This window comes from Sceloporus undulatus, chromosome 7 (genome assembly GCF_019175285.1).
Source record: "Sceloporus undulatus isolate JIND9_A2432 ecotype Alabama chromosome 7, SceUnd_v1.1, whole genome shotgun sequence".
Taxonomy (NCBI): Eukaryota; Metazoa; Chordata; class Lepidosauria; order Squamata; family Phrynosomatidae; genus Sceloporus; species Sceloporus undulatus.
Genome location: NC_056528.1, coordinates 10242845 through 10255680, shown reverse-complemented (window position 1 = coordinate 10255680; position 12836 = coordinate 10242845). Strand labels below are relative to the sequence as shown.

The 12836-nt window shown below is 43.6% G+C and overlaps 1 protein-coding gene across 2 annotated transcripts in view; it reads left to right on the top strand.

Annotated features, from left to right (window-relative positions):
- AJAP1 (adherens junctions associated protein 1) overlaps nucleotides 1-12836 on the top strand; it is a 96972-nt gene that overhangs the window by 81229 nt on the left and 2907 nt on the right. The window contains exon 5 of one of the 2 annotated variants that reach the window (XM_042480318.1): nucleotides 1931-2063. The exons of the other annotated variant lie outside the window; for it this stretch is intronic. Within the exon in view, the coding sequence (XP_042336252.1) occupies nucleotides 1931-2003 (73 nt within the window). The 3' untranslated portion in view covers nucleotides 2004-2063. The remainder of the gene's footprint in view (nucleotides 1-1930; nucleotides 2064-12836) is intronic. 2 annotated transcript variants of the gene reach the window in all.

The window sequence follows — 12836 nt, the reverse complement described above, 5'->3', positions numbered from 1 at the left end:
GATACAACATTGGAGAACCCATATTGTGAAGGTAATGTTTAAGTTAGATCTGGTTTTCCTGTCCTTGGCGCTGAAAACCATATCTCTGTCAACACTGTTGGTGTGTGAACAGGGATGCTCCAACCAGTCTAATGTTTCTTGGTTTGAGGTACCTAAGTCCACCAAAATCTGGAAAGACTTGGTTTAGCTGATTCTGAGCCCATGACTAGTGCAATGATTTGTGGCCTGAAATGCTTTGCACACCAAAAACATCTCCAGAACTTCACTGAGGAACCTAGTTAAGATCCTGAGGAACCTTTTGGATGGAGAGAGGAGAGTCCAGGTTTAGATCTAAGATGGAGGAGAAAGAGAGGGCACCAATCCCACTGGCCTTCCTTTCAAACTACACACAGAAACAAATGTATAGAAACAGATCTTGAGTGGCTGGTAGCTCCCAGGTCAGTGGAGGGCATGGGTCCACTCTGAGATATATTCCAGCCTTTCTCCGAAGTGCTGGGTCTACTCTTTGAAGAGAGTTCAACTCCTTAAAATAGTAGAAAGTCTGGAAGGAGAGGATAACTCCTTCAAAGCTGGAGTTAAATCCAGAGTGCATCCAGCACAACCCTAACATGGAAGCCACCAGCCATACTGGGCAGGAGTTCGGGAACTGGAGATAATCTCTAGAAACCTATTGAGAGGTGCTCTGGACATTGACTGAAGCATCCAGGAATGGACTTTCTGGCGGGCAGCTAGCCGGCAAGGATTTTTCAACCATTTCATGGAGTGTCTGTATTTGTGCACATTTTCAGCGTGAACCCCAGCCAACCAATGCCGGCGTAACCATGTGGTGGTGGTTGGATTGGTTTATCAACATGTGTTTGTTTTCCTGTCGTCTCTCTGCAAACTGTGGAGGACTCTTTCATCTGTCTGTCACCCCATTACTCTTCCTTTCTCTGTCTTTCCCCTCTTTGGCAGATGTGCATTGGCTGGACAGGGCTCATTGCAATTATAGTTATGTCTTCAGTTATGATTTGTATCTTAAGGTGATGCTTTGTTGGAAATTATTGGTCTCTGCATAGTTCTCTTGTAATTTTTTGGGCTGTGAAAAGCTAAGGATCTCAAATATTGTTTGACGCTGCCAGAATGTATGGCGGATTCTGGGACAGGAATCTCAAGTAAGCTGTGGGTTCCTCATTAGGAATTGGTGGCTTCCATGTCAAGGGGACGGAGAATCTGCTCTGGGTCTCAGCATGGACCAACATTTATCCAAGAAGGTGATTTCTTATGATAAAAGAAGCTCAGTGCCTTGGATGCCACCCAAGTCTTCCAAGGGGCAATCCAAGGCACTGAACTCTTCTCCAAGATCTCAAGTCAACCAACTTCCAATGGAGTTATCCAGAGAGACGGATCCTTTCCTAAAGGGCTAATAGGTTGACCCAACGTCCAAGGAGATATCTAAGGTCCTGGGGCTTTTCTCTACAATAAGACTGTTCCATTGGATAGCTCCTTTAAAACCCAGAGTACATTCCCTGCCCCACAAACATGGCAGTCGCCACCGACGGTGCTGACAAATTTTACTGGCAAATCATAAAACTGGAACAAAGCACAAAAGACGGATGAGAAACAAAATAACGTCAATTTTCTTTAGTACTTTTTGAGATAGCTTAGTGTCACCGCTTTGAGAATGTATTGACTTCTTTTTCCCCCCATCTTTTTTCAAAGAAAATTGGAGAAGGCTTTCAAAAAGTGGCCATTGTTCCCTCTTGGCAGCCGTTCCCTCGCAGAAACCAATAAAACCGTTCAAAGCATTATTTTAAAAAGTATCCCCCCGACCCCTCCCTCAAAATGCAATATGATAAAAGCTGGGTTTTTGGCTGCAGGCCTCGCCAAGGCTTGCTGGCTGTATGTCGCAGACTGGCACAGTGCGAGTCGGTTTTTCTGCTTGCTGCAGACCCTCCTCTTCTGATCGGCACCTCATTCCTGTGGCCTTTGTGTCTGAGAAATGGTTTGAAATCTCCTGCTGACCAGACGAAGTCTGTTTTACTTCCTGGGGGGCTGGGCAGACGCCATGTGTCTTTTTCCTGGTATGTACTTTCTCTCTTCCCTCCTTCTTTTGAACCCCCCAAATTGCCAACCCATGCAGCTAGGGAGACCGCCTCCGGACTTCCCAATCCCACCCCTGCTGTGATCCTAGACAGCTAGTCCAGTGGCCTGTGTTGGGCATCTTGACTAAATAACCTCTTCTGTACTTGACCAGTTTGCGCCATGCATTGGAGGAAGTAGACCTAAGTCTATGAAAACGTATGCTACAACTTTCATAGGATTTCATAGACCAGGTCTACTGTGCTGGCCAAATGGCCATAATAAAGTTATTATTATAGACCAGGTCTACTTCCTCAGATGCTGTAACTAGGAACGCAGCCAGCACAGAACGAAAAGGGGTGGGAAGGGAACGGAATGGAACGGGGAAAGGACGCATTTTGCCACACGCCGGAACGCCACTGATGCTGATGGAAGCCCCTGTTCCGTTCCCTTCACCATCCGTCCCAGAGGTGAACAGTTCTGAACAGTTCTTGAAAATTGCCCTCTGGAGGATGGATGGGGAAATGGAAAGGGGACTTCTGGCGGCATCAGCGGCATTCTGGCATGCGGTAAAATGCGTCCTTTCACCATTCCATTCCCTTCCCACCTCCTTTCGTTCTTTGCTAGCTGTGTACCTAGAGCCCCATGCAATAAGCTCCTTATTGTGCACTGTTAGTCTCCAAGGTGCTACAAGATCCCTTTGCATACTATACTTAACTAAGTAATCTCTCATGGCTGGATCGCTCCAAACCCAGTGGAGACATCATTTGCTTATGCTCTAATTGCCATTGGAAAGGATCTTCTTCTCACCAAGCAGCTGATGTAGGTTGGGCAGGGGTTGCAACGCAGCAATAGAGTTGGATATCACACTACACTGTTACAGTGCTATTATTCAGTAATAAATAAATAAATAAATATTTAATTTATATCTTGCCTCTTTGTCCGGAAGAACCAGGGTGGCTTGCAAGTTAAAACAGGACAATCCCGTGGCAGAATGGGGTTGGGCTGGATGGCCCTTGTGGTCTCTTCCAACTCTATGCTTCTATGCTTTTATTCCACTTTAACTGTTAAGGCTGTTCCTTAGGAAACCCTGGGATTTACAACGTGTCATTGATGTAGGTGATTCTTATTGACTCAGTTGGTCTACTGCTTGTTGCTGTTGTTGTGTGCCTTGAAGTCATTTCCGACTTACGGCGGCCCTACAAGGATTTGCTATTGCCATCTTCTTGAGGCTGAGAGACTGTGACTTGCCCAAGGTGACCCAGCGGGTTTCCATGGCCAAGCCAGGATTTGAACCGAGTTCTAGTCCGATGCGCAGACCACTATGCTGGCTTTGTTTAGGGAGTTTGCGGAGGAATTGAGAATTATCAGCCAGAGAAGCTCTGAAACTTCCTGAAACTACAAACCCCAGAATGCCACACAGAGGTCAGCCACAGCATTTAAAGTGGAATAAAAGCACTAAACCAGTGTGGGGTGCGCTACTGTCATAACCAAGTAGCGATGGTGAATATGGAACGGTGATAAATGAGTAATTCTAGGTAATTTTTCCATACACACAATGGTTCCTTGTTCATGATTGGGACTCTGTTGCCATAACTTTCCCCCAACTTACTTTCCCAAGCATCAGCAGCATAGGAAGGAAGAGGCCCGTTCTGTTGGTGGTTGGAGAACGGTGGTATGATGTTGTTGCGTGCCTTCAAGTCATTTCTGACTTATGGTGACCCTAAGGCAAACCTCTCACAGGTTTATTCAGAGGGGGTTTGCCATTGCCATCCTCTGAGGCTGAGAGAGTGTGACTTGCCCCAGGTCACCTAATGGCCATGAGCAAATGACATTTCCATGCAATGGTTATGAGGGAAGCCTTCCAGGAAAGGTAGATATGGGATATTGTCTAATACTCACTAGCCTTCCCAAAAGCAAACGCATCCCATGCTAAATGAACCTCATACGTTTACCTTGATTTTAATTTATTTCCCCCTCTCTGGAAAACCTCTTTTGGAGTTGCACAAGACACTTATCACAGCAGGGTTGGAATTGGTTGCACGCCGAGATGGTGGTCGAGGTATTGAGATGAAGCATGCTTCGGATTTATTGACCGTCTTGGAATGGGTTGCCTTGCCATTGTTTTGTTTTGTCACTTGCTATTATTTTCATTTGCCTTATAATAATTGATCCCGAAACGAGATTAAGATGCACTTAGAAATTAAAAACAACAACAACACTGTCTTCAGGGGGAAAGAGAAAGAGAAAGAGAAAGAGAAGAGGCACTTAGTTATAAACATTAAAAGAAGGATAGATCACCTTGAGGAAGGTTTCTTTCCGTTTTGGGATTTCCTACCTTCTTTGTCTTTGTGGGTCTAAGATGGGTAACAACTTTTTATTGTTAAACACCAAAGAAAGAGGTGCCACTATCCTCCAGCGTCTTCCACTGTCTTTTTGCACCGTTCCTTTCGGATCGCCTTGCATTTTGCAAAAGAATGTGCCCAGCTCAAATGTAACAATAAATGATAATGCTCCAGGATGTCAGGATTTAATAAAGCCATTCCACTCCTCTGGAGAGAGAAACCTAAAACCGTACATATATCTTTTGTCAACCCAGTCATTTTGAAACCTTGCCGCAAACAAGATTCGGCCTTTGACCCGCCGCACAAGTATCTGAGCGCAAAAGCAAAAAGGGCTATGCATCCTTCAGTACTTCGTCCTAACAAATTGCAGGTCTCTCCCGAATGAAATTTGCTCGCCTCTTCAGACGGCGGCTTGCTCAAAAGTGCCCTTTTCACACCAAACTGGGTCACCATCTTTCTAGGACAGATTTGATTTGTAAGGGAGTTGATTTAAGAACAGCATCGCCTCACTAAACGTTCGGCCTTTTTGCCGACAGAACGGCGAGGTGAAACGGTTTCCTGCCCAAAATGGATGAGGACTACATTCCCATTGATATTTTTTTGCTTGAGCGTTGCAAGCCTGGGCGGTTTAATTTGACCCCATGAAAGCAGGTTTGAGATGTTTGCCATCATTGTTCACAATGTGCATTTGGCTTGTTACTTATTGCCTGCAAGCATTGCAGATAATGCCTCCTTCACAGATATATCTGGTTCTGACATAATATGAATGTAGGATTTATTAGAGTCACTGCAAATCAACTTGTTATGTCCAATTCAGTCATTTTCCTCTTCATCATTATAGAACACATCATTTTTAAGCAGAATTCAAAGGGTGAAGTCGAAGGCTTTCATGGCCGGCATCCATAGATTTTTGTGGTTTTTTCAGGCCATGTGGCCAGGTTCTAGAAGGAGCAACATCAGGAAGAAACTCTTCTAAAACATGGCCACTTAGCCCAAAACCCCCACAAAAATCTAAGAATTCAAAGACATAGCCATGTTAATCTGGAAAATCAGTCTGCAAAGGGATCTTGTAGCACCATTGAGACTATGGCCTATTACAGACTGCCAAAATAAAGCTGCTTCGGGTCTCTTTGGAGGTATGCTGTTTAAATGATGCATGCATCCTAAGAATCCAGAAGCTGCACCAAAGCTGCCCTCCAGTGCTTAGGAATGGAGAGTGCCTTTGGCGCAACCTCCGGACTCTTAGGACCCATGCATCATTTAAATAGCATACCTCCAGAGAGACCCAAAGCAGCTTTATTTTGGCAGTCTGTAACAGGCCTAACTTTCCATAAGTATAAAAGGTTCTACAAGATCCTTTTGCATACATTAATTTTTACGCATTAAAAGTCAGTGACGTAACTTCTAAGCAAAATCAGCATTCCTCGGTGCTTTAACCTTTGGGAAGTTTGGCGCAATTGAGGGAAACACTGTGGCCATTACGAATAATCCCGTAAATGATATTTCAGATTTAATTCAACTATCTTACTCAGCGAACAAACAAGTTCACAAATTAGTTTCACATCCATGCTGGCGTTGTCATACAGTGAGGTCAATCTTCCATTATCAATGTAGCATCAGTGGGTTTAGTATAGTTCCTTCTCACCTATACATTGGCATCCAAATACTATGGCTCTGAAGCCCCGAATTTTGTTGCTGTGTGCCTCCAAGTCATTTCTGGTGACCCTAAGGCAAACCTATCATGAGGTTGAAGGCTTTCATGGCATGTATCCATAGTGTTTTGTGGGTTTTTCAGGCTCTGTGATGCTAGGTCAATGTTCCCTTTCATGCTCACAGAGCGTGAAAGGGTGATGGCCATTAGAAAGACACCAGAGATGGCATCTTCAGAGAATGCTGGTATGGAAGAGAGTGGGATGAATATATATATATATATATATATATGAGAAGAGCGGGGTAAATAAGGTGTGTGTGTGTGTGTGTGTGTGTGTGTGTACACACATACTGTGTAACCCTGGGAGTGATTTCCATGTTAATCTGTGTGTTGTTCTGTTGTTGAATGGCAAGGCCTCAGGGTGGGAGGATATTACACAGATTGACATGGAAATCATTCCTCCCTACCCAGGGTCACACAGTATATATATATATATATATATATATACCCCACTCTCTTCCATGTCAGCATTCTCTGAAGATGCCAGCCACAGAGGTTGCCGAAACATCAGGAATAAACTCGTCTAGAACATGGGCTGCAGAGCCCGAAAAACCCACAAAAGACTATCATGGGGTTTCCTGGGGCTAAGAGTGTGTGACCCACTCAGGGTTACCCAATGGGTTTCCATGGTTGAGCAGGGAATCAAACCCTGGTCTCCAGGATCATAGTCCAACACTCAAACTTCTACACCATGTTTGCTTTCAACCCCTCCAACTAAGGAGGTTTAAACGAAACCATTTAGGGTTTCAACTCAGAGTAGAACCAATGGATTGACTCTGGAAATGGTTGCAAGGAAAGCTCTGTCCATCTCTGGTGTTTTTCTAATGGCCATCGCCCTTTCACGCTCTGTGAGCATGAAAGGGAACATTGACCTAGCATCACCCCTGGTATATTGTCTTCAGCATTCCTGGCTTCATCTTCAAAGCCATGCTTTGAAAGACTGAACGGGATGCAATCTCTTTGGTGAAATGAGTTCTGGATCACTTGGTTGCAGAGTTCGAGTCGCCCAAGCCATGGACCCCATTGAAGTCTGATCATACTGGAAATGTTGTCGCAATTCCACCTTTCCTCCTCGTCCTTTAGCTTCTCAGGCGCCTTTCATTTCTTGCCTTTGAAGGTGGCCAAGGCTGGGGGAGTGATGAGAAATAACTCGTCCTCGCACCTCGATGGCTTTGAGCCAAACATGGGAGCAAATTAATTGGTCAGCCTCAAATCCAAACCCACCACAATGAATCACGGGTCTACCCTAAATGCAATTTTCCCACCTCCACTAAGTGCGACGCTGCTGCGAATTGGCCATTTAACATTGCGCTCAGCCGTTGAGTGTTACAAAAAGGTAATTAGATTAGAATGGGGAAAAAGGGAGAGTAAAAAGTTAATGGTTTCCACCAAAGCTCCACGGAGTAACTATTTCTGGGCTGCTGGGATGAAACGTGAACTCATCTGAGGCCCTGGACTAAGTGACAAAATTGGGAAGCGAGAAACGAGTCCATTATTATTTCTTTGGTGGGTTCCTAACTTAAACACATCTTTCTGTGGCTAAAGGCAGGAAGGAGATACACTGCATTTTTATTATGTCCTGAACCATATTTTTCTTGCAAACTTGCAAACTACTTCAAAAACTCTGAGCAAAACAAATGCTTTAAATTGTACCTTACTAGCAACACAAACTCAACTGGACTGGCATTTCCACTCCTCCGTCGGAAAAAAACACATACACTTTCCTCCTCCTTTCTTTGCTTCTCCAACACATTTTGGTGGCATTTTGGTCATGTTTATTGCTTAGGAACAGTAACAGGCCCTTGGAGTAATAAATCTGTTGAGCTACTTCTTTCTTACCTGAGAGGTTTCATGGCTCAAAGTAGAGGACATTTTGGCATTCCTTCTGGACAGTGGCTTGAATGTAGGACTTGTCCAAGAAAAGGAGGACCTCTGGTCAGTCTATGGATACCAGCCCCATTTTGGAAGACCAGAAGAATGTCCAGAGCAAGTTTTTTGGATTTATGGGGCAAGAGATGAAGGAGGAAGTCTGAGGTTCCTGATTTTGGTGGAACTATTGATTTTGGTGGACCTAAACTTCTGGAACGCTTCCCAGAGGTCTACACTTCTGATGACCAATGATACTAGTGATGTCCGGTTGTAATCTCCAAGGATCTGGGGTTGTTTCTGGACGATGGCCTTCAGACCGAGGACGAGGTTCCTCAAGTCAACGTTTGACTTGCCACTAATTCAGAATATCATTTTATAACCTAAGATCTACAATAGAGACACATCTCCGATTCCAGAAAGTTGTTATGACTGATGAAGATTATCATTGCCGAACGGCGAACAACGTTTCAACAAATCAAGTCCTCCCGGAACATTGTTCCCAGTGGAAAAATCTTTAAACCATCTGTTGATAGTTATTAGTGTTCTCTCTAATATGCTGCCAGAGTCTAAATCCCCAGTTAATTCGGCCAGATCTGTTTCTAAATACAAATACAATAGTAGACCTATAACATTTTATCATATTCTGTTCTGCAAAAACTACAAATAAAAATGGAGCATTGATTTATTTCCATTTAAAACCCATCAAAGGTTTATTTAAAATCTGTCGACATGCGTTATGAAATCTATATCTTTCGTGTACAGGGAAGATTAGCTTCTTAATAATATTTTGAATGTTTGTATGGGGGTCTACCTTACCTTCCAAGGGAAAGCTATAAACACAGATGGTAGGCCAAGGGAGACATCTGGGGCAAGTGATGGAGAGAGATGGCAAAATGGTGGGTACCACTTTCTTGGCACTGCATAAAAAGGACATCTTTTTCAAGGTGATGGAAATTGTCCCCCTAAAACAGTCATTTATACATAATTTATACATATTTATGTTTAACGTATTAAATGGTTTGGGGCAGTGATTCTCAAACTTTGGCCTTCCAGATGTTTTGGACTTCATATCCCAGAATCTAAGACCATTGGCCAAGATGGCTGAGGCTTCTGGGAGCTGAAGTCCAAAACACCTAGCAGACCAGAGTTTGGGAATCACTGCTTTAAGGAATGAGATAGTCCTCCCATATAATCCAACCCATCCAACAAGGTCAGTTGACAAAGATAGTACTTAGGACACTGATAATACCTTTGAGGGTGAAATTGTTTTCATCCTTGAAAATACCTTGAAGGCACCTCAGTTGAAAATGCCCCAACTGAAAATGCCTTGAAGGCACCAGGCTCCATCTGATCTTGGAAGCTAAGCTGGTTTGGTGCTTAGATGGCGGCCACCAAGAAATAGCAAGGCTACATTTCAGAAGGAGGAACTGCCAAAACCACCTCTGAGTATTCCTTAGGACATAAGAAAACCCTACCAAATTAATGGGGTCCCCACAGGTCAATAAGTGTTTGGAAGGCACTGACATATGTATCTTGATAGGATGGGGCTCCGATTTGCCATTGCATAGATAAACATGTCCATGTTATCTTCTGGACTTCTGAGCAGAGGATGGAAATGGAACATGGCGAGTTGACCTCATTCTTCATGATACTAACAAATGCTCTTTCTTCTTGTAATTAATCCTAAGAGACCATGAGTCATGCTAAAACCGTTTACCTTGACTCAGGGGGAGCATGAGCACAGCATGGACAGCCCTCAGGGCCAGAGATTAAGTGCCAGGAAAAATGCAGCTAATGGCACTTGCAGATCGCTCTGCACTTTGTGGGACCGGTGAGCGTAACGTCCAAAGACCAAGGAAGATGCACAGCATTGGAGCAGGTGTGGGCAACCGCTAATGGGCTTAGGGGCCACATTGCTCCTCCAAAGATTGTGGAGGTCCGCAAACCCAGTGCCCCCCATACCCATAGCCCCATTATTTTTGATTTATAGCAAAACAAACAAACCTCTCTTGGACTATTCTGGGCCTCCTCAGGTCATGTTAGGTCCAGGAAAGGTCTTGGATTAAAATTAGGAAGTTAACTGCTGGTTGACTTCCGGATACCAAAAAGCCTCTCCGGCACCCCACAGTTATCCAAAAATGTACAAAAGATCTCAAAATCTCACCCAGCAGGTAGAAAGCTTCAGCTTTTCCCCTCCTTTTAATGTAGAAGTATAACCAGCTCAGATTTACATCTCTACGTACTCCATTTTGCTTTTGCATGTGTTCATCAGTCATAAATAGGATGGGAAGATCTCTCTGGCTCCATTTCATGGCATTTCTTTGAATCCCCTTCCTTCCTCGCCTTTCTTTCGCATCTGGGTCCGTGAGACGTTGGTTCCCCTCTTCTTGCATGGAAATGCCATATGTGTGTTGAGATCTTAGGCCATTTCTCCTAATATAAACACTTCCCACCCCTTTTTTCCCTCCGTAATCTTGTGCGCTTTTCAATGCATGTCCTCTATAGGCTAAAGTAAATATGTGTGCGTTTTTCAAAGGTGCGCATATTTCATTTCATGTTGCTTAGTATGCATGTTTATGTATAATTTGGGGCAAGGGAGGAAAGAAACATGGCTGGATTCCTCTATCATGGTGTACGTTACATAACTTTATATGCGCATAGTTATATAGCAGAAGAACTAAGAAACCTTGTTACTGAATTGGAAAGGTGCAGAATGGGACATTGGCAAGAATGTGCTGATGCACATTGGGATTGATGCACATTTGTCCTATAATGTAGTCCCGTTGTGCAATGGTCACAATGCACATTGCTCATTCCCCTGCATAGTAACATAACATCAGACTTGTATAAAATACAGATGTTGAGGAACTTCCCAAATCTAATTCCCATAAATATAACTTAACATATAAAGATGCACATCCCCGTCAGGACTCCAGCCCTTTTGGTTTCCTCAGTTGGTGGGAATACAAAAGATATGTGGATGCTTTCCTTAATAGCCTTGCAAACCATGAATTGGATAGCTCTGTGTTTTCTGTTTTGCTTTTTAAAAATAAGTTAATGCACATTTCTTTCCCATTCAGACGTTCATTCCATTCCATTTTGGCACCAGTGTGCGATGTCTTCACACACATGTCACATAAACACACGCACACGCATTGACTCAGATTCTGCTTTACAGACTATAATGTTCCAGAACTGTAGGAATTTGTAACTACATCTCAGAAACACAAGAGTATCCTGTTAGTGAATGGCTGAGATGCACAACCACACTCCAGCAAGAGGGACTTGTAGGAGACTCCTAGTCTATGAAAACTCGTTCACTCAGTTAATCTCAAAGGTGCTACAAGATCCCTTTGCGTACAGATTGTGCTCTGGGTGCTCTGGTGCACATTCGGCACGCCATCAGAACCTAGCTGGCCTCTGGATGTACACTGGGGAGTGCCCTGATACACATTCATGCCCATTGCCCATTGCCGATTGATGCATAGCACATCAGTCACTCCACAGGCTACCATTGTGCAATGGGCTACCATTCATTGCAATGTGATGCAACAGGCTACTGTTTGCGCTCCACAGGCTACCATTCATTGCAGCCCCTAGGGCAATGGTTCTCAACCTTCCTACTGCCGTGACCCTTTAATACAGTTCCTCATGTTGTGGTGACCCCCAACCATAAAATTACGGTGTCTCGGTTCCTAAGACCATCAGAAATATGTGTTTTCCAATAGTCTTAGGTGACTGCTGTGAAACAGTCGTTTGACCCCCAAATGGCTCACAACCCACAGATTGGGAACCGCTGCCCTTGGGGAAGATGGATCTTGTAAAACTGCTCAGTTTGATTTTGCACACTTCTGAGTTCGTTTACAAAGACATAAACCTAACACAGAACGCCAGCTATTCCTTTTAACATGAAAATCTGTCTGAACTCTTTTGAGAGTTGTGGCCACTGGCCAAAGCACTGTTGGTGACATACGCAAACGTTAAATCCAATGTATGCTTTAGTTCAGTTTATCTCTTCTAATGGCCATTGGCATTCCCTTCACAATAACCACATTCATTGTTCAAGAGCTCATCATCCAACCGTTCCAATTTCTTAGGCACCCAAGATCAGCCTTAGCTTTCTTATCTTGTATGTCCACTTTTCATCAGTCTTAACTTTCTCATTGTCTGTCCTTTCCTGGCTTTGTTGCACCAGAAAAGGACAGTAGGCAGGAGAAGACATCCAGGAGGGACCTGAAATAGGCCAAACCTTTGCCAGAAATAGCCGCGAATGGCAGCATGGAAGGTGGCAACATGTGGGCAAGCTTCCCTTTTGGTTTCGGACTGATAGCCATGCTCTCCGGCCCCGTCACCAATTAACTTTAAAATGTAATTAACGTTTCCCTGTAACACAAGGCACTTATCTTTGGCATGTCCGCCAATCCTCAGTAGATGTACTTCTAATGATGATTTACTGTTTTGCTAATGTACGACCTAATCTCCCTTAATCTAAATTAAATATGTGGCGATGCTAGAACTCCTCATCCAGAGACTTATGGCTTTCTCATTGGGGGATGAGGGGAGATTGAGGGGACTGAGTCGAACATGCAAAAGTCTTTGTAAAAACGATCAGTAACCATGTTTCTTACATCTCAGGAAATCTTGATGGAGAGAAACCTAAACTGGTGAGAATTTTCACCAGTCAGGACTTATTCTGTGCAAAATTTGCATGTGTTTTCTGTGCAGGAAATAAGTTGCCAACCACAGCATTTTCTGCACAGAAAATACAGTTTCTATGCAGTAAGGATTATTATTATTATTATTATTATTATTATTATTATTATTATTATTATTATTATTATTATTATTAT